The sequence below is a fragment of the Amphiprion ocellaris genome, chromosome 6 (assembly GCF_022539595.1).
Source record: "Amphiprion ocellaris isolate individual 3 ecotype Okinawa chromosome 6, ASM2253959v1, whole genome shotgun sequence".
Taxonomy (NCBI): Eukaryota; Metazoa; Chordata; class Actinopteri; family Pomacentridae; genus Amphiprion; species Amphiprion ocellaris.
The window spans coordinates 29,028,935-29,056,683 of record NC_072771.1 but is presented as its reverse complement, the minus strand read 5'-3'; the positions used below and the strand labels follow the sequence as shown (position 1 = coordinate 29,056,683).

General features: G+C 39.1%; 1 protein-coding gene across 1 annotated transcript; it reads left to right on the top strand.

The window, feature by feature from the left end:
- The first annotated feature begins 518 nt into the window (after positions 1–518).
- pgm5 (phosphoglucomutase 5) lies at positions 519–26,134 on the top strand. The gene is made up of 11 exons (XM_023299085.2): positions 519–1,081; positions 2,681–2,843; positions 3,007–3,153; positions 3,353–3,478; positions 3,574–3,764; positions 6,647–6,801; positions 13,545–13,660; positions 17,187–17,322; positions 18,137–18,320; positions 22,643–22,780; positions 25,226–26,134. Exons 1-11 carry the CDS (start codon positions 824–826, stop codon positions 25,313–25,315), a joined length of 1,704 nt encoding a protein of 567 aa, XP_023154853.1. The 5' UTR covers positions 519–823; the 3' UTR covers positions 25,316–26,134.
- Positions 26,135–27,749: the final 1,615 nt, after the last annotated feature.

Sequence of the window (27,749 nt, the reverse complement as noted above, 5' to 3'; positions counted from 1 at the left end):
GCCTCCAGGGCGCACTGTTTACAACATTTTGGAGCAGGCTTCATGCAGACCGACTGTGACCTGTTGTGATGGGCTTTCCCATGTTTATACTAACAATATTACACCATCTTGCTTTGCATTTAAAAACAGGCCTACAATATCACGCAGAATCTGCAGAGGAGTGAGCAATATGCGCAAAGTGAAGATCCTGAACCGAATTCTGTTCTAATAACTACAATCATGGGGTAAACTTTTTTTAATTATTATTTCTCAGTGCATTTCTCACTTTATAAACTACGACAAGTGACTTCAGTAATGGCTTGTACTTTCACACCGGGACGGGAGAACAGCACTGACACATGCAGTGTCCGGTTGCAGATCGCTCCCGACACAATTCCCCTCTGCCATCAGTCAGATGTCTATTTTTGGACCGAGGCTCAGCTGATTGTGGGCCTTGACGAATCCGTCCCTCCCTGAGTGTTTTTTTTTTTTTCATGTAGTCAGTTGTTCAGGCTTATTAGGAAAAGAGGGAGTTGTCTAACAGCAGAGGAGAGTTTTGGTGACTCTTAAGTTCAGTCAGTACCGAGGGATGCGGCTCTCTTGGCTGAAACATAAGGCGGAGAGGTGAAAATATTGTTTTGACTGAGTGTTTACTTTTATTATAGTGAACTCATCTCCTGTGTGGGACTTTCTCCTCCTCAGCTGGAAACAACACCTCTTTTTACAAGGTGAAAAAGATCCACCTTGGTACTGTCAGTTACCTCTGTGGTCGGACACCGCCGGTGCGCAACTCCAGACTTAACTTCAGGTAGTTCGATCCTCCCGTTGAGTGCCAACGAGGAGGATGGAGACGAGCCCCATCCCGGTGGTGACGGTCCAAACCGCCCCCTTCGACGACCAGCGGCCCGGTACCAACGGGCTGCGGAGGAAGACGGCGGTGTTCGAGGGGAAGAAGAACTACTTGCAGAACTACATCCAGAGTTTGCTGTCCTCCATCGACCTGCGGGACCGGCAGGGCTGCACCATGGTGGTGGGCAGCGACGGCCGCTACTTCAGCCGAGCTGCCATCGAGGTTATAGTGCAGATGGCAGCTGCAAACGGGGTAAGAAAGGAGAGGGCGACCTCCAGTCAGCGCACACACACACACAGACTGTCGTGCATTTGTTCCCTTCTATCAACATGTTGAACATACTTAAAAACCCAGTAGATTATCTGCATAGATTGTAGCTCCATTAGGACGTGACAGTGCAAACATGAGCTTTGTGAAAGAAGTTGTATGTATTGGACTGGGAGTAACAGCAAGGTCAGTTAGATTTTTGCTGCTTATCACTGCAAAGGAGGATCAATAAACTTGCCAAGAATGATAATGAAAGTGTTATCAACATAACATTTTCAGTTCAAGATGTTCCTGCTGTAGCCCAGCTGTCAGGAAAATATTATGAAACAACAGTTCTGCCACTCCTGATGTAATTCAGATTTTTTTTTTGATATTTTCTAATCACATCCCTTTTAAAATGGTATAAATCCTCAATAGATTATTAAATATGAGCTTGAGAAGTAGGAAAATTACTTTCAGTGCACTGCTCACAACTCGGAGCTCACAGGACAGCCTAAACTTTGCATAAAGAAGTCACAAGCTATAGAACTGAAAGAGAGAGGTGGCAGGCAGCAGAGATTATTCAGCCACAACATGAAGAGTTTTTGAATCACTGCAAACATAAAATCTGAATTTCATAGTGCTTTACATACTTGTTCCATAAGTGCAATAATCCATGATGCTAACACATAAACTTGTCACTCATCCAAGAAGTGTCAAAGTGTCAGCAGCAGATAAATGAGAATAGGAAGACAGTGACACGCAGAGGAGAGGAAAATCCCCACCGCTCTTTCAAAACGCTTGCTGTGAGATCTTAGTGATTGGTTTGGTCGGGTTCCAAAGGAAAATCTGAAGGGAATATAATTTGTTTTTGAGATCAGTGTGTTTTTTTTCTGCTGGCCCAGCCAAATGACTCCTGATGTCAGGCTTATCAGCACTTCCATCCATCCTGCTCTATTTTCCTGCCTACGTTTGCCCCCCCAGCCAACCCGCCCCCACCTCACTGTTCCTTCTCTCCAGGGCCAAACTGTACGCGCTGGGGATCCCCTGTCATACTGTATGGCAAAGACCCAAAAGGATAGCGGCAACGCTTGCACACCATCCGATGCATGTCCTTCGTACACTAGCTCCTGAGTTAAACAACAGATTGCATTTCTTTGGGTTTTCCCTCACTTTCCTCATCTGTCCTTTATACACACATGAAACATCCCGGATGTTTGGAGATATGCTGATGCCAGGAGAATAAATTCCTCTCTAGTGAGGACACTTTTATTTAGAGTAGCTGATATGCAGGGGAATTATGGGATGCTGGTGGTATTACCACTTTATAAGTAGCATACAAAGTATAAATAGAGAGTGCAGCTCTGTTATTTGGGCGCTCTCTTGGGGGAGATCGTTTGCTTTTTAAAGTGGGGGGTTCAATTATCAAGTGTAGAATGATCAGATGCTTTGGGCCAGGGTTGCCTTCAGTTAAACTGTGCTCCTGAACATTTTCAAGTCATGAAAGAGGAAAGTTAGTGTTTATTTTAGAAATTACACAATAGGATATTCCACCTTGGAGTGATTTATAACTGACAGTGCTCCTCACTATTATCTACTGTGCAGATTGGTCGCCTAGTAATCGGCCACAACGGCCTCCTGTCCACCCCTGCCGTTTCCTGCATCATCAGGAAGATCAAGGCCATTGGTGGGATCATCCTGACTGCCAGTCACAACCCTGGAGGCCCCGGTGGAGACTTTGGAATCAAGTTTAATGTCGCAAATGGAGGTGAGGACTGTGAAAGAGCGCTTGTTTTCTCATTCTTCCAGCTTCTTCTTATTGAGACTGTTTAAAGTCTAAAATACAGAGATTTGAGACCATTTGTGAGTAAAGATATTTTTACTATAGCTCAAAAAAAGAGAGTGAGTGTCTTTCTTTCTTTGGCTGGCAGGTCCATCTCCAGACACGGTGATGGAGAGGATCCACCAGGTGAGCCGTACACTGGAGGAGTATGCCATCTGCCCTGATCTCCGCATTGACCTGTCTAGGCTAGGAAGACAAGAGTTTGACCTGGAGAACAAGTTCAAACCTTTCAGAGGTACAAAACTCATGGACGCTGCATTATAACTTTTCTGTATTATACTGAATTCATCAATATTCAACTTTATATGAGCATGAATATTATACTTTGTCGTGCCCAAATGCTCATCAGAGCTGCACATTTCTCTGATATTCTCTGAATTGATCGGAAAGTGTATTGTCATCCATTCCAAATGATTTCTTCTATGTGTTTCCAGTGGAGATTGTAGACTCAGTTGAAGTATATCTACAGCTGCTGCGAAACATCTTTGACTTCACCGCCATTAAAAGCTTTCTCACAGGACCAGATCAGCTGAAGATACACATAGATGCCATGAATGGAGGTGAGTTTGTTTTCCCCTCATATAACCCATAACCCCGGGGCTCTTGTTAATGTTAATCAAAATCATTAATCTGTCCTTTTCTGTCATGTCCTCAGTGATGGGCCCTTATGTACGTAGGATCCTGTGTGATGAGTTGGGAGCTCCTGCTAACTCTGCCGTCAACTGCGTCCCTTTGGAGGACTTTGGGGGACGACCTCCTGAGCCCAACTTGACCTACGCCACGTCTGTGGTTGACGCCATGAAAGGAGGCGACTTTGGCTTTGGAGCTGCATTTGATGCAGATGGGGTAGGAAAACTGTTTCCAGTGTTGTCCCAGAATTGACAATATAGACAAATATGCTTGCAGTGCAGCAATCTATTAGTGCTATAGTACACATGTTGCACTTTCATAATAGAATAGGTTAGAGAAAGTTATTAGTTACACAGTTACATTTGTTTCTGACTTTGAAGTTGTCTGGGACGCGTTCAAAGCAGTCCTAAGGGGATAACTACTTCAGCACTGTTTGGTTTATTAAAAAAATTGTCCTTGAAAAACTAATTACATTAAAGCAATAGTTGAAACATCCACAAAGCACAAGCATATTCAAAAGGTAGAGCAAATAACTGAAAAGAGGATGAACACCTAGAAGTTTCAAATAAACAGCATTTTCCCACTAAAAAGCTTATTTGCCCTGTCTGGCACTAAACAACACTAGTATGAGCACAGCGAAACTGCTTACTCACAGGGTTAAACAAATGAATACGCAAAATCTAATCCCATTTATATGTGACACTGAAAAACAGCTATTTACAGTGAAACAGGACCTTAATAAGGTCTTTTTGAACTTTTATTAGGAATTGTACCTCACGGGGGATGTTTTTACTGAGTGATTTGAGCAATTCTTTTCAAATTGAGCAATATTTCCTCCACTGGTAGGGATTTGACAGGAAGGGAGATCACAGGGGATGACCAAAGATGCATGGAAAGATTTCAGGGCAGGAGGGACTCCTGGCGATGATGGATATCCATTAGACTTTTACAGAGAAATCTGATATAAAGAAAAGTCTAAATACTTTAATTCCCTCCTAATAATGATGTAAAGTTTTATGGACACATAAACAATTGCAGGGTAGCTGGCTTTTTTTAAAGTCTAAAATGTTCAAAGACATGCTTGTTACTGAAATAGTGGGTTCTAACAGATTTCTTTCTTTTTTAAGTGCTCGTAGGTGAGTTTTAGATGTACAGAATAATGATGTAGGAGTCTAACACAACTATAGGACAGGCTTAATAATGTAATAGGTAGTTTTGTGACTGATATCTTCTACTGGTATATTTTTGTTTGTCAAAATTAAGATGTCAGTCTTAGTAAACCTTGTTATATTCCTTCAAAAAATATATTACTTGTGTTTTATTCTACATAGAGGTTAACATGTTGAAAGTGTGCACGTCATACTATCTGACTATTCCCAGAAGTCTAAAAGCTTAAATACTATATTTATGATCTCTTTATTTGTTATGCGCAATTCAGCAACATCACTTTGTGCCATAAAATAATAAAAATGTATCCCTCAGGAATGCATTCATTAATTATTTCAAAACTGACCCAGTTTGTTGTTTTTTCACCATAAAGAATATTATGTATGTTATATAGACTCCACCCATAGACACCGAGAGGCCTTATTTATTTTTTATTTGTTTTTATTTGCACGTTGATAACAGGAAAACGTAATGGGAACCAAATAATAGTGTGTCCATGATGATCCAACAGGCAGCTCACTTTTTCCACATTGTCATCCAATAGACATTTGTACTGTATACACACACACACACACACACACACACACACACACACACACCCTTTGCTAAGTAAATTAGCTTAGCATCAGGAGAATTACATCATATCTGCCCTGTTTCTCCTACGAGGATCGGTATCTTCACAGTGATTACCAGCAATCTTTATAACCTCATAGTACTGGAACATAAATCTTCAATACTCAGCAGTAATGAGGATTGTCGGGGGAGAAAAGTAATTAGTAATTTTTAAAAACTCATTCTGGTCTATAATTTGTAAATTTTAGCCGACGAGATTCTCTGCCATACTGTCGTGAAAATATAATAAAAATTGAAATGCACAGTATACTAATTTACAACTTTTCATTTAATGCCAAATATTATATCATTCAAGCTAATGGTGTGTGCTATTGCATATTTTCTTATTATCAACAAATGCCATAAAAAGACCAAAACTATCAATCTCTAAAATCTCTTGTCTCCGATTTCTCCCATCAAAGGAAATCAGCCATTTCCATTTGTTCTTACAGAGAGTAAATTCATGAAAAAAGATTAATTTCCACATTGTAACAAATATTGAGAAAACTAAAAAAAACACCACTGTTTTATTGTATGTAAGTCAGCTAAAAATAGACTTATTTTACAGCATGTAAATATTATATTTTACATGTTTCACCATTTTCACAGTTTTTACAGTTTTGAGTTTTACACAGTTTTTCATTTCATTTGATTTAAAGCTTTTCAGCCTGACTGCCATCGATGCATAACTTCAGCTCAACTGTGGCCTTTTTTCTTGAAGAAAAAAAATTGTTCTGAGGTTTATTTTTATTTAAAGATGAGTTTCTTCCTTCTCCTCTGTAATATCTATCAAAATCTGTATATATTATCTATATCTAAATATAATGTGAAAATACAATAAAAAGAAGTACTCAAGGTTAAAAAAAATGTACACATGAATTTCTTCCTCTCTCATTTACTAAAAAAGGATAAGACAATACTTTATTAATCCCACAGTAGGGAAATGTGATGTGTTCCTTATTTAAATACAATAACAATTGTGTGGTTTACGGTCAGACTTTGTAAAAGGACACATTTCTGAAGTGAATGTTATTGGCAGATTGCCCTTTTTTTAACAGTCACCATGCAAATCAATGTTTTTTTCTGTTATTTTCCAATATATTTTATGTAGTTTAACAAAACAGGAAACATCTATCAGGGGATATTGTTTGAAAAATTCAACAATAGTTCGGTGTTAGTTTTAGACTTTAATGGAATCTGTTTGTAGAAAATAAATCAATCAAGTTTTGCACGATTCTCCTCCCACTATGACATTTACATTTATTCTAACCAGCTACACAAGGGTCAAAATGTACTTTGTGATGTTATGGTGCTTTCAGGACCGCTATATGATCCTCGGAGAAAATGGCTTCTTTGTGAACCCGTCGGACTCAGTTGCCATCATGGCTGCTAACCTCTCCGCCATCCCCTTCTTCAGACAGTATGGCGTCAAAGGCTTTGCCAGGAGTATGGCCACCAGCACCGCTCTTGACAGGTACAACACACACACACACACACACACACACACACACACACACACACACACACACTCACACTCAGCAGGTCTATGTCATACAACCCTGCCTCTCTCCACACTCTTCTGCAGCAGCCCAGTCTCCGGAGAGAGACGACACCCGCTATGAATAAAACTTTGAGATCACATACACACACCCCCCATACACACACACTCATACATTTACTGACCACCTATAAATATTGTCCGTTATGTAAGACTAGAGCCAAGCAGAGGGTGCTGAGTGAGAGGATGTGATCACAGCTAAAGTCATCCCAGTTAACATTGTTCCAGTAGGAGGGATCCCAGCAGTGCATCCCCCTGAGGCTTCAGCAGAACGCGGTCATTATGTACAACTAGAGAACCAGAAAAGATCAACTATAGTTAGGCCAGGCTATGTTTACTGTATGTGTATAGTTAAAAAAAGTATTACACCCATCAAGTTCAGTTGAAATCAGGACCAATGAACATTTTCTCTATAACATGTCTGGACTCAGAGAAACCTATTCTGTCACTTCAAGTGACTTATTACTGTGTAATAACTGGCTGAATTTAAATATATACACTTATCAATGTAATTTCTGGATAACAGCTCATGCAAAAGTGCAAAAAAAATAACTTTTTGACCTTCTATTGCCGTTACAGTTCACTATGATAGCTTGACTTTAACACTGAACTCTTTCCTACAATCTGAAGAATGCAAAAGGTTGTCTTCATAATACTAGTGCATAAGTGTGTGTCTGTTTATCTCTATAAAGGTGTATTTGTGTTTATAATCACGTGTCATACTCTGTATGCATGTGTCATTCATTTGAACGGGAAAGTGTGTCCAAACTCTTGACTGGTAGTGTATGTACGCACTTTTTTCAGTGTACCACACAGAATGTTCATATGTTATGCAGAATTTCAACTTTATTAAATCATTTTATTCTAATAATGGTGCTAATTAACTTTTAGGACATAACAGATAAGGTTAGACAACTAACATTGCTAGTTAAAGTCACTATTTTTTTACACAGTTTCATATATTCTGATGCTATACGTGTTTGTATGTAAACAAATGACAATCCCAGTCATAAGGATAGCATTCTACACAATGCATGTTACTGCCAGCTCATTCATAATAGTTTACATGTATATTGTATACACGTCTATAGTGGAGTGGAGATTCTACACTGTGCAGATATATACAGCACACAAAGACTATATTGTATCTCAAGCATAGTTGCATATGTCTGTCACTGTGCATGATTGAATGTAAGTGTGTGTGTGAGAGACGGACAAAGGAAGAGTGTGTGTATACGTTGCTATGTGTTAGCACTGGCACGCATTAAGGAAGTGACCTCACTGTCAATCCTTAGCCTCTCTGGGTTTCACACTTACAATTGATGCTTGGATATGTGAAGTGGGATGTTAGATCACAGAGTTATTGGTCGTCTTTATTTGTGTAGAGACTCCTACACACACACACACACACACACACACACACACACACACACACACACACACACACACTGTATCAGTCCCTCCCTGCATCAGTCCCTCCCTGCGTCTTATGATGCTGAAATGTAATGATCACACTAAAAGAGCTGCTTTAAAGGTTTGCTTACACTGCCTCTTGTGTCAGGGAGACACACACACACGTACACACACACACAAATGTCACATGTCCCACTTCAGCCTTGAGCCATTGACCTCTCAGGAGGCATCACACATACTTTACTGTTGATAAGACAGACTTTTCATGTCACTACTATAAATAACTCCTTCATGCCTCTTTGTCCATTTTCTCAACATTTGTCTGCATGTGCTCTTTTTTATTATTATTGATAGCATTAGTTTTATTTTCTGGAATCTGTAAGATGGTTGTTCAATCTGTTGAGGAGTAGAATTACCTTACAGAATGATATCTGTTACAGATAATGCTTGAAGCACAGATAATATCATGCTCTGGGATTTCTATACAGTTTTGTCTGAAATAAATTGCATTATATATGATTTCTATCTTTTCTGTGTTGAACACAATTTTAGCAGAATTCTGTAGGGAATGTCATCTCATGGCTTTAGCACACTAATATCTTCTATGATTACATACTGATAATCAAAATTCAAAACTGGGGCACTTTGTTCAACACTTAGCTGTACAACTGTCACTTCATTTCATAATGTAACGCTAATGCACGTCTCTGCATGCCTTTGACAGACTCCAGAAAGCGTTGAAAGTACTTAGTAGTGTGATGTTGTACCCTGGAGTCAGTCCAAATGTTGGCCTTTTTAGGAGAGTGTGTGGCCTGTGTGTGTGTGTGTGTGTGTGTGTGTGTGTGTGTGTACACTGAGTGTTTAGACTGAGCAACCCTCCCTGATGTGTGTTTATGCATAGTCAAGCAAACTGTGTTATAAAAGCCTTGATAAATGTGATGTTGTATATACCGCGTGTCGTTGCGTGGGGGCAGAGGTATTAAAGGAAAGCGACAGAGAGAAAGAGAATGTAGAGGATGTGCAGGAAATCGATTATCCTCATGAACGAGAGGCGGGAGTTACAGGTGTTAAATCTGTCATTACTGGATACACTGAGGGTGTCTCTTCGCTTTGTGTTCATTGGTGCCTCTCTGTGTACACATACTAAACGAGGGCTGATGGAGTAAGAGAAGAAAGACAAGTGGGAGGGAAATTTTACTAAAGGAAACATCTGTCTCTCCTTTAACAGTTCCAAAGATGGGAGGATGTAGGGAGAAAAGAGGCCTGCGCCACTGGTGTGTCTGTGACCAGGGTGAAAAGTTAGTTCTTGTGCTGAATCGCTGATCAGCAGTGGTCAGAGGTTCAGAGGTCAAATGTTTAATTTTGTGCTGTAACCAAAGTGTTTCTCAGTTGTTTTATTGTGAATGAAGACAGTTCTCTGTGGCCTTGCAGCAGAACAAATTGAAGGACAGATGGGACTCCCCTCTGTTGGTATTGCATGATGGATACAAATCTTAACATCTAAGGAGGCTAAAGACTTTACACAGTTTAAGGAATGGCAATGCGGTGATGGCGAAGTACATTAGGATTGATTTTAGACATTCATTCAATCCCAATAAGATCACACTTGGGCAGTTTTGGTAGAGCTGTACTTGTGTTGATGTGTGCAGCTTCCATTGTTTAGTCCACTTGTAGTGCTAAAAAGCTGAAAAAGAAAATCTGTGAAATGCAGGGTCACATGCTGTATTATACAACATTATTTTCATTGGAAACAAGATACATAAGGTGGCCAAGTTAAACACTGACGCAACAAGTACGCTTCCCCCCCTCAAAATACTATTATTAGATAGTAGATATATTTGAAGCAGCTTTGGAAAAGCCTAGGAAAATGTTTTGAGCTGATGTCAGAAAGGTATTTTGATAATGACTCTACTAAACAATATCGATAAAAGCTATGTTCATTTACTGGAATTATCTAAACTTGAACTGAGGTTCTGTATTTTCAGTGCTGACTTCTATGGCAACACCTTCAGTTATTTGTAGTAAATTTCTGTTTTGGCCAGTAAGAGTTCCCTTTACAGGTTAAACTCAAGTAAAGCTCCAGTATGCTAAACTCTTCGTCTGAATGCCAGTTTGAGCCTTTAAATCCAGACTGAGCTGTTCTTAGAGGTATGAGTTGAGAAGTGGAGTCACTATGGTGCTATGTTTGGTAAAATATCAAGCTAAGGCCAAGAAGCTGGCACTGTTTCAGTCCACAGAGTGAGACCTGTCATTACCCATTGTACCTGTCAGTGTTCATTGATGTGCAGGTAAGAAATCTGCAAAGACAAAAGGGAAAAGCAAAAAAGGAAATACTGGCTGATTAGTTTGTTCTTTCTGAGGTCTTAAGTGTGTTAAGTGTCTGTGCACTAGAAAAGGCCCAGAGGATGGTGGAAAGTAGATAAACCAGAGCCTAGTTATGCAATTACTGTCTTCCCTTCACCTTAAGGGGGCAAAGCATCCAAATCATTCAAAGAGACAGAGTCTCGTCAATTGCAGTGCAGTGTCCAAATTTCTGAAAAGGAAAATTTGGTAACTCATGATAGGTGAGACTGACTCGAAGCATCAGACAACTTAGAAGATGTTGTAAGTGAACGTAAAAGACAGACTGTGAAGGCAAAAGCAAAGTGGTGACATGCAGCTTGATTGAAATTCCTTAAAGCAGTTTCTATATTGAAATTCACTGAATTACTTTATATATTATTTTCTATATATATCATTTAAGCGGCTGATTTCAAAACAATTAAAAGTTTGTGTAATTGCTATTCTGAAATATTATCACACATCAGCTTCCTTGTTTACACATTCTCCATTCTCAATTTTAAAACTATTTCAGAACAAAAATGGAATTTTGTGCCTTAAACTTGCTTTGTACATGATAAAGACACATGACAACATTGAGTCTTAGCCCATATTCTGCCCTTTAATCTTGTGAGAAAATGAATGCTGATGAAGTGCAATAGAGAGGCCACGCCTACATACGGGAGGAGTACAGTCCTAAATAGGAACCTTCCAAGGAATGAACTTGTGTCTCCATCATATTCATCTAACAGCATTTTTTTTGTCTAGGCAAAACATGCACTGAGCCTGACTGGCCGTAGATGATGTACTGGATCTTTTTAAATGTTTTTGTTCTATTATTATTATATGTATTTCTCTCCATTGCTTGATTTCAAGAAGCTTGTGGATCTAAAATGTAAGAATATCTTGTTTCTGACTTTGATCTTGTTTGAGGCCTGTCATATCGTATATCTAAGTGAAAAGGACACGCTACACTTTTTTTTTGACTGTGCTTGTTTCGCTCAGTGATTCTCTATGAGCATAAACTCTGTTCATTGGTATGTGTGTGTTACCCAGTTAAAGCTCATCTGGTGCAATCATCAAACTTGAGAAAACATGATTCTCACTACTCTCACACTGTTTTGTCCCTGCGTTTTTGCAATATTTGTTGAAAACTGAGTGCCGCTACAGTCATTTTTCGTGCTTGTGTTGGCCAAGGATGTGCCGTTTAAATCGTCAAAAGCTCGTCAGAAGGCCAGAGTTTCTGTTTTCTTTTAGGAATGCCAGGGCTTTCCGTTCCAGCACTCGCCTCCCCAGAGGGGAATAAAGCTGGTTTACTCTTATTTGGTAATTTATCCCATCGTCATGTAAACAACTGTGCAGGGCGCTGTGGGGTTTATTTATGTGCATGATGATTATGTGGCTGTGTATACCACCACTTTAGAAATGCTGAAACCCACTGAGGTTTGCGAACATTGCGCTGTCAATTCCCACAGCATCCCACAGTGCATTTGAGACCGACATGTCTACATGTTTGTGTCTTTGGCGGCAACATCTGTTTAGTTGACTATTTCCACCAGCAAACTGAATCCAAGGAGCTGTGTTTACATTTTTCTGCGATCACTGACGAGGTGTGGATGATGTTGTGATTGAGGAGTGATCTGTGGGCAGTGGGAAGGAAATGGCTTATTCATCTTTACTGCAAACTTAACATCTCATGTCAGCAGGCTTAATATGGCAACTTATTTTACACAACATTCTCAACACCCTCTCTTAACTGTAACCTCTTCCCCAAATCTCTGGGGAAAAATGGTCTTTCCCACAGAGGGTTTGTTTTGTAAGTTTAAACATGCAGCTCCGTCTTTTTGATCATAACTAAAGCTACATACAGTGATATAACAGCAACTATTTTGTAAGCACTCCGTAACTACAGCTCCTATGAGTAGGAGCATAATCAGTATTTTAGACATACTGAGGTCATGAGGTCACCAACAAATGACTAACCACCAACAAATTCTAAATACACAATAGTAGTCTAAATGCTGTTGCTGTTGTTGTTTTTCCACAAACGCCTTTATTGTAATTATTCTAATTACACCTTAATCCTGATTATTTGGCCACTACAGGCAACAGAAATGGAACATTTATTTATTTGGAGTTGTATTTTTGGTGACCTAATGAATGGAAAATACCAATTTCACTCAGTTTTTTGCTTCGTCATGTCTCCTCTAATTCTTGATGGAAATATGTGGCTCTGTAGTTGCTTTACCATGTTTAACGGCTAGTCGTTACCTTTATTTTTACCTAAAAATCTGCAAATATTAGGCTAGAATAAATAGAACGGAGGGGAAAAGCAGAGTCTGCTTATTTTTATTTAATCTGATTTATTTATTCTTGTTCATTTCCTTTTGTGTCCTTTATAATCATGCCACTGTAGTTCGATTGAATCCAGCAGTTACTTCTAAGTAAATTTGTACAGAAAAGTTTTAGAAGACTTTCTCTTTGCTCTTTTCCCATCTAGTATGTTTTCTTGCTCTCCATCTCCTCTCACATATTATACTGTCTGTACCTTCATCCCTCTCAGTGACCTCACCACACACATGCATTCACATACATACACACTACACACAGACTCCCTCTCCTCCTTTCCTTATGCAAGCACATGGCTCAGGTTCAAAGCGAACATCAACTAAAAGGTTAACTCACTTTGTTCTTGCTGCCCTGGCCTTATTAAGTTATTGGATGAGCTGCTGGCAGATTACGCTTGTCATACAGTATTTGGTTTGCTTTTATTTCAAAGGTCAAAGTATGTGTGTAAGTTTATCTCTACATCAGAACTGGGAAAGGCTGATGTTAGATATTAAAGAGCAATAAATACATGCGCGTTTGTGAGCAAAAAGTACCCGCTTTGTTTTTGCTTCTCCCTTTTCTTTTGTGTATATTTGTAGGGTAGCCAAAGCCATGAAACTGGCGCTGTACGAGACTCCCACAGGCTGGAGGTACTTTGGGAACCTGATGGATTCTGGCCGTTGTTCCCTCTGCGGGGAGGAGAGCTTTGGGACAGGTATAAGCGAACAATCTCACTTACAACCCCAAAAACAAAACACTCCACTCATAAAGAGACATTTGTGATTGCTGAATGGCATGATTACAGAAATCTAACAAGGTGAGGCAGAGGCAGCCTGTTACATTCTGAAGAGACGGTCACGGATTCGAATCCCTGGACTGGCTTTGGAAAATTTGAGTGGGCGTGTGACTAAGATCTCCCCTCCTTTGAGCAGCAACAGTTGAATAATAAAAATAAGACCGGTACCAGACAGCTGCTGTAGTGGTGAATGTTGCAGCAATAATATCCTGAAACTCAAAGTGTGTCCAATCAGGTTTCCCTTAAATCAAATTAGGTCTTATTGTGGCACTTTTGTACACTACTTCTGTTGTACTCAACAAAATAATTACTAAGACCTGTGACACAACAACATGACTACAGTGGGGGATGATCATCAGGTTGCAACCAGGTGTCCAGGTGGCAAAAGTGAGGTCAAGTCAACTTTATTCTTTTAGTCTGAATTCACAAATGTGACGCAAAATCAAATGAATCTGTACAGCTTATGGCATCCTGTGACCTATGACCTTTACAGAAAGTATAGCAGTACAACTTGTTCTGTTAACAGTTATGGATGACTACAACACACTGTGTAATAATTTTAATTATTTCACAGTTTACTTTTGTTTCATCTGCTAAATAAGTTGGGCTTACCTTGTGGTTTGTTTAAACCCGTGTCATCACCTGACCTGAAATGTTCCTTGCCCCGCTTAATGCTGGGGTAGGCAGTATTTTTTGATATCCTTTAGCAAAAAAAATCATAATTACCTGTGGTCTGAGAGAAAACTAGGCCTGTGCACATTGTCTTGGCTCTGTTTTCACACTGGAAAATTTAGCCAGTGATGGGAGATTTTAACCAATCACAGGGTTTTCCCCTCCCCAGGTGAGATAGCATAAATACAACAAGGTCCATGGTCAGAGCAGACTGTGGTGATACAGTGGAGTAGATGGAGGGATTTCATTTGTGACAGTGAAGTTCAAACACAAGTTAGAGCCACAAATAACTGTTTGCTTTAGACTGACTACCATTATATGGTTATAGTTCTTGTTTATCTGGTGGGAGCAACTTAGAGTTTATTTTTCCAGAGTTTATTTTTTCCAGATTTTAGTTTCTTTGAAACAATGTTACCTCTTTCCCTGAACTTTGCAATTAATACACACAAATAATGTTATTAATGGGATAGTAGCAATAGGAATGATGACAAGAAGTACAGAAAGTTCTTGATCCTGATTTTCCTTTAAAGGAAAAGAAATTCTCACAATTTCCCTATTCCCTCCTCTTCCAATCGATTCCAGGTCTGGGGTTGTGAGCAGTGCATCCTGACTGCTTGTAGCTCCAGTCAGACTCATCTAATAGATGAGAGGGCTGTGACCCTGACTGCATGTGTAAATAATCCCCATTCTTCTGCTATAAAAGGAGACGGGGGCTCCCTGAATCACTGCAACATGCCGACTGGCCTCCAGCGGCTATGTTTTCTATGCATGCTAAACTAGACATGCGCATACATGGTCAGAAAATATAAATAAAGTGCATACAAAATTTACTATTGCTCTCATTTTCTGCATCTGTTTATCTATGGTACCCTTCCAAGTGCCTGTGGTTCACTTTTTTTTGTCAATCTTGTCATGGTTCTGCTGTTTTTCTGTGTCAGGTTGTCTGCTTTTATTCCTCTCTACTTTACCCTGCCTACTTGAATCGTTATTTTTATTGCAGAAGATATCTTTAACGTTTGAGGAAGGCAGCAGCACGGGAGAGAAAAAACTTAAAGTTTAAAGGAAATTGTTAGTGGGTGTGAACAATAGAGAAGACCCTTGTAGGAAAGAGAATAGAGGATGGTGGGAGAGTCCAAATATGAGAAGTATTGACGAGTACTAGAGAAAGGGAAGGAGAAGGGACTGAGAGCTCAGAGGACTAATGGAGCTTACTCGTTGTCTACCCATGTAAGGCAAAAAGCTCAGAGGGAGCCCTGCACAGTAAATCATCGGAGCTGCACACCACTCGTGCTCTTTACCGACTCTCAAAGACACACACAGCGTGAACGTTTAATTAAGCCAGTTGTGTCAGACTTTGCTGTGGAGATGTTGTGATTGTTGCACAGAAAAGACAATAGAATGTCATTTACCTGGGAACTGTGGTTATCAACACAGTAAAAATAAAATGACTCCTAGTAACTGTAGCACTGACAGTTCGGTGTGATTGTAATGTCACTTTGTGAATAAATAGGAGCAGGTCAGCTGAAAAGGGAAGCCACCCTGTAATGAGGGGTTATTAATTAGATCCTTTGTTGATACAGATCTTGGATTTATTTTATTCGGCGGCTGCCTCTGTCTCCTTCGCTCTCAAAGTGACAGACTGTGACGCAGGAATTAGATTGTGACAACTGCCGCTTTCCTAACAGCTGTATACTGCTAAAGCCAGACGCGTAACATTTAAAGGACACTTACAATTTACATGTTTAGTGTGGAAAAACAATAGGATTATGTTAATTATTGAAGAGATATAATGGTATCTTCAGTTTTTTCTACTCGTTTGATTAAAAATGTTCTCTAAAAATTGTAGCAAAAAGTTTAGTCTGTTTTCCATTTCAGTCTCCTACATGGAAACATTAGTAACACATTCTTACCCTTAACAAATACCTTCCTGTGCAGCTGTCTTTGTGAACAGACCAATAGCTCCCCAGTGAAGGAAACTATGGGTGTGATCTGCTCCTCTGTTGGACAATATTTGTGTGGGAATATTTGGTGTATCTCCAACTCGAAGCACTGTTAATAATCTTTTATGACATGGATTAGAGTAAATATTGACTAAATTGAGCTATTAATTTTACATTTACTGTTAAGTTGTGACATCACTGAATAGCTCTGTTCATATATTAATTGGTAAAATTGCCAGAGACAATATTTTTCCACCAGGTCCTGAAAAAACTTTGCAGTTCCACTTTTGTGTTGTTGCTTTGTGACTTAAAGAAGTAATTTTACATATTGGTAAATATGGAGATGTGTTTTTTTGCTGAGAGTCAGATTCTAAGATCAATACGACTTCATTACAGAGCTAAGAGATGCTTAGCTTACCATAAAGACTGGAAACAATGGGAAACCAAAGACTCTTATTTAGTGTATGTGGAAGATGTTCTTCTCACTCTGTCCTAAGATGAAACATATCTTACACCATCTCCAAAGATCACTAACTGCAATCTAATGCCTTTTTTGTGTAATGGGAGTTTATATGCTGGACTATTTGTTGTCTAAGAGGAGTGACTTGAACAGACTCGGCTTAACCACTTCTCCCTGTTTCCAGTCTTTGTGCTAAGCTAATGGACTGCCAATTATTTTCTCATTTTAAAACAAAAACTAAATTTCAGGATATCTTGAATGACACCATAGTTAAAATAGCCACTTACCAGATTCATGTAGGGGTCCAGTTGACCAAAAAAAAATTTGATATTTATCATGAGTTGTGTTTTGTGTGTTTTCTTTCCCGTTCCAGGTTCTGATCACATTCGTGAGAAAGATGGTTTGTGGTCGGTATTGATGTGGTTGTCCATCATGGCAGCAAGGAAACTAAGCGTGGAGCAGATCGTTAGAGAGCACTGGGCCAAGTTTGGACGCAACTACTTCTGCAGGTAACCAGCTAACCAGTCTCTCTGAAATACAAACAGCCAGCTGTGTTGTCCATGTGTGTGATGTCATCGATCTAATCTGTTTTTGCCTCAGTTTTAATGTTTTTGTCATTGCATTTTCACTGATTATGTGCAAAATTTTGTAAATCTACAATACTCACTTTAATGGTAATCTTTCCCTTCATCTCGTCTCAGTCCCTCCCTCCCAGACCTTCAACTTCATCCATTTCTCCTCCAGTCCTTCTCACTGTTTGTCACTTGGTCTTATTTTAACCTCTCCCCTGTGAGAGGCAGAGATAGTTACTGCAGTCAATGTTCCCACTGATAGTTGCTGCAGCTTTTCATGTTCCCACAGAGAGCTTTTCGAAACTGATGCGCATTTCCCAATACGCATAGATGAAGGGGACATACAGGACGGGCCAAGGACCAGACACCCGAAAAGTCCATAAAACACAAACATCTGTCATCATTTTGAAAAAAAAAAAATCGGCTGCCTCGGCAAAGCTGCTCTGTTGCAGTTTTGGGCCATTTTAAGCACCATAATAATAGCATAAACTGTCTCTAGTGACTTATTGTAGTTGCTACGAAGAAAATATCAACCTGCTTGAAAATGTATTTAAAAACTAATTTCAAAAATTGAAGTAAATCTCAAAAATTATTAGTGATAATTTAAAAAATAAACAATGCTTTAAAAATAGGGTTTCCTCATTGTCAATCTTTCCCTTTAGTGCCATCTAATGTCAACCATGGTTTTGTTGCCTATGTGATTGTCTATGTATATGTGTTTGTCTTTTTTTGTGTGTCTTATAATGGTCAGGTTTGACTACGAGGGCCTGGATCCACGTGCGGCTTTTTACCTGATGAGGGATCTGGAGGCAGTAATCTCAGACAAAGCGTTCACCAACCAGAAGTTTGCCGTAGGAGACCACATGTACAGCGTGGAGCGTGCCGACAACTTCGAGTACATTGACCCTGTGGATGGATCAGTGGTTCGAAACCAGGTCAGTGTGGGAAGACTGTAAATGCAGGATTTTATAGATTTTACATTCTGCATTTTTTATAATTATTGTGAACTTTTGAGGATCCACTTAGTTCAGTCGTGTGAAATTTTGCACTATGTGTAAATGTTACCCAAGTTCAAATTGGCTTCCGAGGGCAGTGTTCCATAGGAAGATGTTGAAAATACTAAATAGTACCCACATCAATTTTCAACTGGTAATTACCACTAGATATTTGAGTTTTTTATTCCGGAAGTGATATCAGCATTAGTTATCCTTTTATCCCTGTAAATGCTAAAACCCACACTAAAGGCACACTGACTTTTTAAAAAAAAAAAAAAAAAAAAATACACCAAACACCTCAGTGTAACTTCACCAAATCTAAATGTAAACTTAGGATATTTCAACAAATTACTGTCTTCTATGTCTCATTTAAGAAGTCACTAGGACTAAATTATGCACTTGAACCAGATTCTATAAAAGGGAAAAAAAAGTAAATAAAAATCTGTGCTCTTTGCTGCAACTGGTAAGCCATTAGTGATTCAGCTGCCACCAGCAGTCACGTGGCAAAAAATCAGAGACTTTTTAGCTGAAATGGACTCAACTGCAGGTGTTTACACAAGCAAAAAGGAGATGTATGGGAAAAAAAATTAAAAATCTAAGTACTAAAATATCTATAGTATGAAGAGTCCACATTTTCTCCAGTACTGGCAACACCTGTGCACTATGAAACATGTTGATTCTAAGTTTTGTTTTTAATATTTTTTGTTTTTGTAAAATAGTTAATCAAAGAAATGTAGTTTTTGTTTTTCATTTTTTATATATAGTTTAAGGCATTGCAACTGTGTCATACTGCACAAAAGACATTTTTGAGTCCCCTCTACTTCTAGCTGCGGTTGTGCTGTTTCCATTCAGTTGCAGGAATTTTACATTGCAGTGTAAAATAAGCGAGTGAAATGCCTCTTGGGGTTTAGAGGGTTAAAATATATGTTGCGTGTTTATAGTGTTTCAAAAGGTTACTTATATATTGATAGGTTATCTTCAGATTTTCATTCTCAATATCAGTAATGGCTGCAAAAATCCAGTCAGTTATGAATGGCTCAAGCCAAATGAAGTGCACACTACTATGAAAGCAGGTGATACCAATTTACATTGTTCTGGTAGTATTTCTAATTTAATGGTTCATGTTTCACATTTTGTCCAAAGAAAGGAAAGAAAAATCATGATACAAATGATCTGTGTGATAATCCAGGGTGTTGTTGTGGTTTATTGTGTGAACATTGTATGAAATATTTGCATAAAACAGTTGAGAATTTCAAACTCTTCATGAACCCCCATTTCTGCACCACGCACTCTTTGCTGCTTTGAAATTGATGTCTGACCTAAAACTGGTTACCTGAAGCAATGATTGACCCCACAGCTAATGTTCCAATTATATTTTTTGCGCAAGGAAAAAAAAAGCAGACCTGTAGTAATATAGGTCAAACCCAACATCACACAGCATTGAACTAGAAAGTGTGACCCAAAAGCTGGTTCACATCAAACGTCTCACACTCATGTACTGTCTGTTCCTCTTCTTCATACACAGCGTCTCTTGGGCCAGACCACCCACCGAGCTTCACTGTTGTCTGATCAGAGAGGTTCCATGTTTGGACATGACAGTCTATCTTCCATTTCAAACCATAAACATATGCATCGACACACATGGTGAAGGCAGCACATATTCCTACAAACACTGATAACACGCTGGATCAGTCTAACCTCCCTGTCCCCTTCCTTCCCTCCCCCTTGAACTCTCTGAAAGTTTACCCAGCTGACTCCTCTGTCCTGCACACATGGAAACTCATTCCCTGGCGTCAACACTTCTTAGCTGTTGCCCCACCTAATACCACACACACACACACACACGCACACACACACACACACACACACACACGCACACACACACTCGGTGCATTTTGGTGTGTACGTCCGACCAGTTGTCCATGTGCATAAGTGTGAACACATGCTCACCCTTTCATGGCCTACGTGTGTTCACACTTGTGGCATTGTCCGTCAGCTTCACTCCATATACACTAACGATGTGACATAGGGACAGCGTCTAGCGTTATCCTGCTGTGAACACTCCACAGTGTTGCCACGGATACAGCAGGTCCACGGCTACTTAGTCAGTCTCCCCAAAACACTGGTAAATCCTCGCCATCCCAGTCGCCCCAGTGAATGTTATTGCAGCACACATTCCTCTCAGAACAGAATTATATCAGCTGTCGTCCCACTTGCAGTCGCTCCGCTGCAAGTGTGTTTGAAGGGGGAGAAAAGTTGGCACACGGACACAAACACACTCCAGCACAAGCGCACAAGTCAAAGCTTGAGGGATTTACACAGCGGTGGCATGGCAGCCTTTTGTAGTCGACTACTGAATTCATTCCGCATTGTTTGCATATCAGATAGTGGAGGCACGGATGGATTTGTGCACTAAAAGTAGACACTGCGGTCTGTTTTTAGATCATTTTGGAAGCTACAATTTCTACCAAACAATTGTGTTTCTTAATTTCTGGTTCCATTTCAATTAGTTTTGATTTATATTCTGCTCTCAGGAACATGTTTCATCAAATCTCACACTAAATAAGAGGAAGCCAATAAGCACTCCTTTGTGAAAATGTATATTTATAATAGGTTGGATGGGCTATGAGCGCAGAAACAGTTAATGTGTATGTAGTTTCTGGTGGTTCATGCACACACAGCTCTGTCCAAAATCACTGAACACCTTTATATAGATTGATAAATAGATAGATAATTGGATTTATATTGACAAAGGAAGACACATAGATGACACACATCATTTTTAGCTGATTTGTACTCCTCTCAGGGTCCTCTGGGCTCTGCAGCTGATGGTGTTTTAACAAGCATTGGTCAGCCTTCTGATAACTGCTGCTCTATTGTTAGAGATGAGCTGACACACTCCCAGATAGAAAGACAGACAGACAGCCGGGCGGGCGGGCGGGCGGACATCTCTCATTATCGCTGTCTTTCCTCACACAGGCTCTGACATGTTATCCTCCCTCGCCAGAGTCAGATTAGGAGAAAGGCGAGTGGTCCAGAGCTTTTCTTTAAGCACCACAGTTTGATGAGGTTAACAGCTCTTTGTCTGACACTGGGTTGCTGTTGTATTGGGGCAGGGAACCCACTTGACTTGTAAATGTCTATAAAACTCTTGTCTTTGTCAATATCAAATCATGTAGTAAATTTTTCGTCCCTAAGTGCACTGCTGACAGTCACAGCAGTGTCAGTTAAGGGAATCACATGATGCTGCATGGTTTCATTAAAACCATGGACTAATTTTTCTTATTCATGTTTGTTTCTTTACAAAACACGTTGCTGTCTTTTCCTCACAGCTTTTTCTCTAATGGGATAAGGAAAGAGATACACTGTGGAATTTAAGACAGATAAGAGTCATTACGTGTGCATTAGTCAAAGAGTCTTATCTTCCTTATATCAGCCAGCAGGAGATGTAGTTTGTTACCTCAAATCAACAGTATTCTGTTTTTGCTGGAAATTCTGAGGTTAAGTTTATATGGTCATGAGTGGAGGCCAATTGCAATGTGTTAAAATTTGAGAGTTCACTTTGGTTTGTGAGTTAGTTCTCTGCTGTCAGAGTCTGAAGGAAACTGTGGATTTGCACAGGCTATGAGCTACTGAACTAACGGTCAAGTGTCCTCCTTAAGTTTTGTTTAGGGCTGGAGTTCATTAAATGTTTTGGCTAGATGCCAAAGAACTGCAGTAGTGATGGTCTTGTGCAACTTTATAGCTAGTGTTATGGTGGATGGAAGTATGCTGCACATAATACGGGACTCTAGTTGGAACAAAACACACAATGATAGTGACACCTAGTGGATATTTACCATTATTGCACACTAAAGAACTGACATTTGAATACAGGTCTGATACCTGAAGATTTATATATATGTAGTCTGTAGAATAAAGTTGTATTTAGCTATGTATGCAGTCTGAAGCTGATTATGTCAAAAAAAAAAATCCAGTCCCATTTACATGCAAATGTATTGGCCATTTTAATAATAAATAAGAATGTTTCTTTTCTGCATTTTACCCATCCATCCATTAGCTATACCTACTTTATCCTGCAGAGGGTTGCAAGAGGCTGGAGCCTGTTACAAACTTATTATTGTAGCCTATTATTACAAACTTAATTTGTTGGTACAGCATCCTGTGCAGTCATGTTGACTTGCAATATCATTAATTGCAACATTTTAAACCAAAAGGCCATCAGAATTATTGTTAAGATATTCACTAAAGTTTGTTTGTAGGGTTTAAGGATCGTCTTCAATGATACGTCTCGCCTGGTGTTCCGGATGAGCGGGAGCGGCGGAGGGATGGGTGCCATCATTCGCATTTATGCCGAGAGCTTTGAGAGGGACCCTGAGAGACACAGCAGAGAGACTCAGGTACAGAAAGAGTGTGACGGTGTGTTGGTGTGATAATTCTGTCTGTTGTGTGTATGTATACACATTTGTTTGCATCCTTTACACTTTAAAGTAATTCAAATTGCACTTTGTCATAACCACTTGCTTACCACTTGTACAGTCACCTGAAACTTTTTATAGGCTGTGTTCAGCCAGTTTTACCACCATAAAAAAGGTTTTTATTGGCTTACATCAGAGAGTAGCAGAAGTGATGCCTCCCGATGAGACTGTTCAGTATAAAATATACATTCTGCGTTATATCCAGTATATAAATGTACATACACAGTGTGCTCACCGTCTGTTGTGATTTTGGAAACATTTCATGCGTTTTTTAAATATGCATGAATAAAAAAAAATAAAAAAAAACACAAACAACCAAAACACCACTGCTGTTTTAGTTTACAGTTGTAATTTTTGCCTGAAAGTGTCAAGTTTGAAACAGAATTGTCTTACGAGTTCCTTCCGTTGTCGCTTCTTTCATGCACACGACCTCAGAAACCAACTGATTTGTGCAATTCTAAATTGTTACATTTTGATCTGTGGTTTCTATTAGACTGAACAGCAGGAAGGAAACACAGCGATGGTGCAGCAACCCGAGTGCTAATGTGCAGTTGCATTTAGTGCAACTTCAGGCAATACTGTTGAAGCTGATTGATCTGTAGACTTTGGAGTGGTTAGTAACACAAGCTTCTTGTGTGGTTATGGATGTCGGGATAGGTGTTGTACTTTATACATACCAAAGGTTGTAAAACTAAAGTCACGATGGCCCATTTAGGTTTGGCATTCTAACCAAACGACCTTGTTAAGCAGTTTGCATTTTTCTTCAGAGCAATGGCCTCATTTTTGCCTTTTCTTTCTTACATCTACAGGTCAAAAGACAACCAATGATCACTTTCACTTTCACAGATGTAAAAATAGTAACATAAAACTGAAAATTTGCTTTTGAGTATTACTAATTGCTTTAATCTATCATTAAAATGTAGTTGCAAGAATATAACTGATTCACTTTCTGCGTCATGATTTATCATTAAAGTGATAACACAAATTCAACAATGAGATTTTTTATTTACTCTAGGAAATGTGGATTCATTCATAAAGCACAGGCCACAATTTTTTAAGCACACAGGATTAACATCACCCTCACTGACCTCTTGATGAGTAGTACATGAGTATATGTGGACTGTTTTGCTGCTATATTTAAGTCAATAACATTGTGTTATTTGCAGCACTGTCACATTATTGTTCTTGTTCTCACTGCGTGACCTACACTGAACCCTCAACGTCTCCATCATGCGATCATAAATTCAGCATATAATCTTTGTGCCCCTTACCCGACACGTGTCAATTATCAGAGAGCACATACATGATCAGACTGATCATGCTTAGTCAGCACTCCATGCTTTTATATACACCACACTCAGCCACACAGAGAGCTTGTGTTCATAGATTGGTATGTAACCTTCACTGAAATCCACATTTTCACCGTCTAACATAGTTTCCTGTTACATTTGAATGTGAAAAGTACACTATATCATGTACAGGTATGTCGTATTCTATCAAGCAACCCTGTGCAACAAAGGAATGAAAGCAATACCAGCATAACAACAACATAAAACACCTGAGTCATGTCATTATATAATTTTTAAGCAATGTTTGGAACATGCGCAGTGAACTTAAGCAAAGCAAATACATTCCTTAGCTGAACATTCTGCACTGTATTAACAGCCTGTTTGTTTTTAGCCTTCATTCATTCTTCAGATTTTTTTGATTTTTTTAAGGCATGCTTTGAATGTGTAAACACATGACATGGTCCAACTTCCATTCCTCACAGCTGCTTTCTTTGTTACGCACAGACTTTCTTCTGTATACTTTTCTGAATGATCTCTAACAAGAAGTGGTTCACAAAGTAGGCCAAAGCCTCTGTAAAATCCTCTTGACTTGCATGTTGAAACCGTTATTCAAGGTCTAGTATGACATAAGCCTAATGAGGTTATCTACTCTGGTATCTGTTTAACTCTCTGTTTATCTCTGTTGTGTCTTGAGGCCTTAAAAGCACATGATGTCTGCGTCTATTACGTGCTGCCTTGCACAGCAAAACAAAGACCAGGCAAATGTCTGTCTGAAGAAATACTCATGAATGACAGTAATTTAGTGTGAAATGTTCCAATCAATAGGGCTGCCAGTGTCTTTCCAATGAAACAGTATGATGGAATATTTTCAATGTGGACTGAGGGTTTATTTATTGCTTTCTACCAGCTTGAGTTTTGTTTTAGGGAAGCATTTAAGTTGAGGAAACTGATCAATAAACACACAATGCTTGATTACCTGACTGCACACAAAATCCAGACTTCTTCTTATTTCAGTTTCAAAGCATCGCCATCATCTTTGTTCCAATCGTTTCTGAGCTGTGTTTGTTCTTTCTGTCAGGTGGTGCTGGGTCCACTCATTGCCATCGCCCTGAAGATCTCCAGCATTCACGAGAGGACGGGACGCCGCGGCCCGAACGTCATCACATGAGCAAACAGGACAAACACACACGTGCAACTCACAAACATGCATCTACCTACTCACACTAAGAAAAATACCTTCGAAATACTCTCTCCATTTTTAAAAAACTCCATTCTCTCTAGCTTCAGCATCATTTTTCACTTTTCCATTAGTGGTGATTTAACTGAGATGCTTACGGCTCAAGTTATTCTCAAAAACTTAAAAAAAAAAAAGTAATGTTGCATTTAATTATTTTTATTGTTTATTGACCACTATCATCTGTCAGCTGAGGTATTTAGTATCTAAACCAGGGAAGCTATTCAATTATTCCTGTAAATGGTGAGACACATGTAAACAGACTATGAATGTGCAGCCTGAGTGAGGATTAGCCTAAGAGTGGTGCCTTTTTTTAAAATTCACAATGCTGTTTTTATACAACAGTGCAGTTTTGACTTTTCGTATTGCCTTTCCTGTCATATATGTTGCAATAATGTCTCCTCCATTTCATGTCATTCTGTCAAATTAAAGTAGGCATTGCATCAGAATTAATACAACACGGTGGGATCAACGAACAAACACATGTTGGTCTAAAAAGAAATGGAAAGTAATCATACTCATGTTTTTTTTCTTACTTAAGGACACAGTTTTTTCAAAATATAAAAATAACCCAGCTGCCCTGGCAAGACGAGCAATAAAGAAGAAAAATATATCCTAAAAATGATTTTACTTTTGGGGCGTTTTTCTTTTATTTGTCAGTTGGGAATGATGTGTAACCATGTTTGAATATATTATTCCCCCCCCCTCCCACCCTTTTTTTAAAAAATCCAAATAAATATTTTTTTGTGTGTAGCGCTTGCCTTTTTTAATCGAATCGGACAGGTCTAATGGGGAACAAATAAAAATGCATCAGAGTGGGATATGTTGCCCTTAGGCATTTTTGGATTTTAATTAGACAAATTCTTCATAATTAAGAGTACCACGTTGTGCTGATATCATACATCACGCGGTGATTGAACATCCTTGAGGAAAAGGAGGCTTTTGTTTGTCGAGCACGGCACCTGCTTTCCAAGCGAGTATGAAATGTGTTGAAGCTGTTGTGTTGAGATAAGAAATGAAGAGGGTTGATCTTTATATGGCCTGAATGAGAGACAGAGAGCAGGAACTCATAAACACACTGATTGCCGTCATTATGAGTTGAGGATATGCCAGTGGATATCCGCAAGGATGTGTTCACTCAGTCAGCCAGACATTACCTGTCAGCCTTTACAGGTTATTGCCCCATCCAACTGTTTTATAATGTCAACGGTTGTTCCTGAGGTTGGATGAGAACCAACGGCATTTTGTCACCTTTGAATATGTGGCTAAGAGGACGATTTAGGGTTTAGCTGAAATTGTTGATGTTTAAGAGACTTGTGTCTGATAGCTCAGAGCATGATTGGATGAATGCGTGTTGAAGTACTTTGTAATTAAGAGTCCAAACAACCACCCTCCACCCTTTATTTATAAGGGGCACGAAAATGGATAAGCTGCAAAGTTGCACTTGCTGCTCCACCTGTATTTTTATTGTGGTGACCTGTGCCGTCAGGTGTGCTTGAATGACTATTCATCGATTAAAACTGTTTGTTAGGACACGTCACGATGTCACACACAGCAAACGCGTGTAAATCCAGCACAACCTGGGGAAACTTCTTTGCCTCAGCATTATTTGCAGGACCACGGTGTACCGATATAATTTGGCTTTATTAGGCTTGTTATTGTCCTCATAATCTGCTGACCATCTCTGCCCATACACTGATTTATTTTTCATGAAATTAATTTTGCAATCAGGTCACAAGGTGTGGCGTACACCTGCTGTCTGTAATGTTGACAGAAATCAGAAGACTTTGTTTCCAAGACCAGTTGGTTTTGTTTACAGATTGATTCTTGAATTTGTTTAAAAAAGATTAATTAATGTAGTTTTAGTTACAATTAATCCTCATTTTAAAATGTATTACCAGTCTAACATTTTTCCTGGTTTTGAATTGTTTAGTTTTAAACATTTTGTGCTGTTGCCTTGAGACAGGTTTTCAAATATAATTCAGTTAAATAGAGCTTAAATACTTCAATAGATAAATGAATAAAATCTGATTTAGCTAATCTAATTTTGGTGGGCTGAGGTTAAAGACACTGTGTAAATTGTAGTGAGGTTAAATGTTACTGCAGTAAATCAATGTTGCTCATATGTACTTCAATTCTTTACTACTTATTGTAGTGTAATACAGTATTGTTTATCATTTTTACACTGGCAGCTTATTTTCAACTAGGAACAGGCCACAAACAAAACCAGCTTAATTGTTTAGAATTCTATGTTTTGTTCAACCTACTTTAAAATGATCTGAGGCTGACTAAAGATCTACTATTAAAAAGTAATTCATTAATTATTATTCATGAAGTGTCAGAAGACTCATCATGCTTAATAATGCTA

What these genes read in the sequence shown, in the direction of transcription:
- pgm5 (XM_023299085.2), top strand. Translation starts at nt 824, where the DNA reads ATGGAGACGAGCCCCATCCCGGTGGTGACGGTCCAAACCGCCCCCTTC. An exon ending in GTTTAATGTCGCAAATGGAG is followed by an intron (nt 2,844 to 3,006) that starts GTGAGGACTGTG and finishes TTTGGCTGGCAG; the next exon opens with GTCCATCTCCAGACACGGTG. An exon ending in GATCAGTGGTTCGAAACCAG is followed by an intron (nt 18,321 to 22,642) that starts GTCAGTGTGGGA and finishes GTTTGTTTGTAG; the next exon opens with GGTTTAAGGATCGTCTTCAA.